The sequence below is a fragment of the Hipposideros armiger genome, unplaced genomic scaffold (genome assembly GCF_001890085.2).
Source record: "Hipposideros armiger isolate ML-2016 unplaced genomic scaffold, ASM189008v1 scaffold_1579, whole genome shotgun sequence".
NCBI classification, from domain to species: domain Eukaryota; kingdom Metazoa; phylum Chordata; class Mammalia; order Chiroptera; family Hipposideridae; genus Hipposideros; species Hipposideros armiger.
Window position 1 is genome coordinate 23,347 of NW_017732929.1, and position 1,144 is coordinate 24,490.

The 1,144-nt window shown below is 32.6% G+C and overlaps 1 protein-coding gene across 1 annotated transcript in view; it reads left to right on the plus strand.

Annotated features, from left to right (window-relative positions):
• Positions 1-894, plus strand: part of LOC109377837 (mitochondrial translation release factor 1 like) — a 5,413-nt gene extending 4,519 nt beyond the window's left edge. The window contains exon 2 of the mRNA XM_019634315.1: positions 712-894. Coding sequence (XP_019489860.1) covers positions 712-869 — 158 coding nt within the window. The 3' untranslated portion in view covers positions 870-894. The remainder of the gene's footprint in view (positions 1-711) is intronic.
• The last annotated feature ends 250 nt before the right edge of the window (positions 895-1,144 follow it).

Consider the following 1,144-nt stretch of genomic DNA (forward strand, 5'->3'; position numbering starts at 1 on the left):
ACTGAAAGGATTGTAGGGCGCTGGCACAAGGATGAATGTCACGTTGATAGGGTTTGCCAGAAAGACAATGAAATAATTGGTATTCTATATCCCTCTTTTGGTTTTCTATGAGAGATGAGGGTGGGGGTAGAAAATGAGTAGATTATGAAGTAATGGTAGATTGTCACCACATTATCCTCTAAAGGCCTTTTCAGTTCCAAAATGCAAGTTTCTCTTCCACATTTTAAGCTTAAAAAGCTTAAAAAGATAACAACTGCAACTTGGGTGCCTTTTAATTTTTTCTTTTTTTTCTGCGATACTAGGCTATAAATTTCAAAAGGATAATTAGAATCTTCTTTTGCATTCTACACACAACATAGCGTCCTACTCACAGCAAGTATTTAATTGAATAGAGAACTGATGTAAAGTATTCAGAAACACCAAAAAAAAAACACGTGTTTTAGCTGAACCTTACAGCATTTGTAATCTAGCTATAATATTGATATTTTTTAGAAATTATACTTGTATGGTTCTAATTGGCTAGAATCTAGATGGTTGAGCAGTAATCACAATATTAAATTTGCTTAGAGAAACTTTAATTACATATTTTAAATCCTGCATCTAATCATTTAGCTCTTTAAGTTTTAAATAATTGTTAATTATAGGAGGGGTGATATTTTTTTTTATCTTACTTACAGATTATCTTACTTTTGGTTCCCTCAGAAGAAACAGATGAAAATGATCTGATCCTGGAGGTAACTGCAGGAGTTGGGGGTCAGGAGGCAATGTTGTTCACTGCAGAGATGTTTGATATGTATCAGCAATATGCTGCATTTAAAGGATGGCATTTTGAAACCCTGGAATATTTTCCAAGTGAAATAGGTCAGTAAATTGTTTAATTTGTTCTGGGGAAAGAGGGTAGATTTAATTTATCTACATGTGTCCTAGGAAAAGGGGGTGGGAGGACCATGACTAGGCTTTAGAATTTATTTGTGAGGATGCTTAAGTAGTTTTATGTTCATCATTTATTTCATAATTTTGAATGCTAATATATCAATTTTGAAATGGCCTGGAAAGTGTTAGTCATGGTCTTTTAAAAGTAGTCTTTTAGACACGTTATTGAATCAACTCATTAACACTATAAATGCTTAATATTTAATAATTA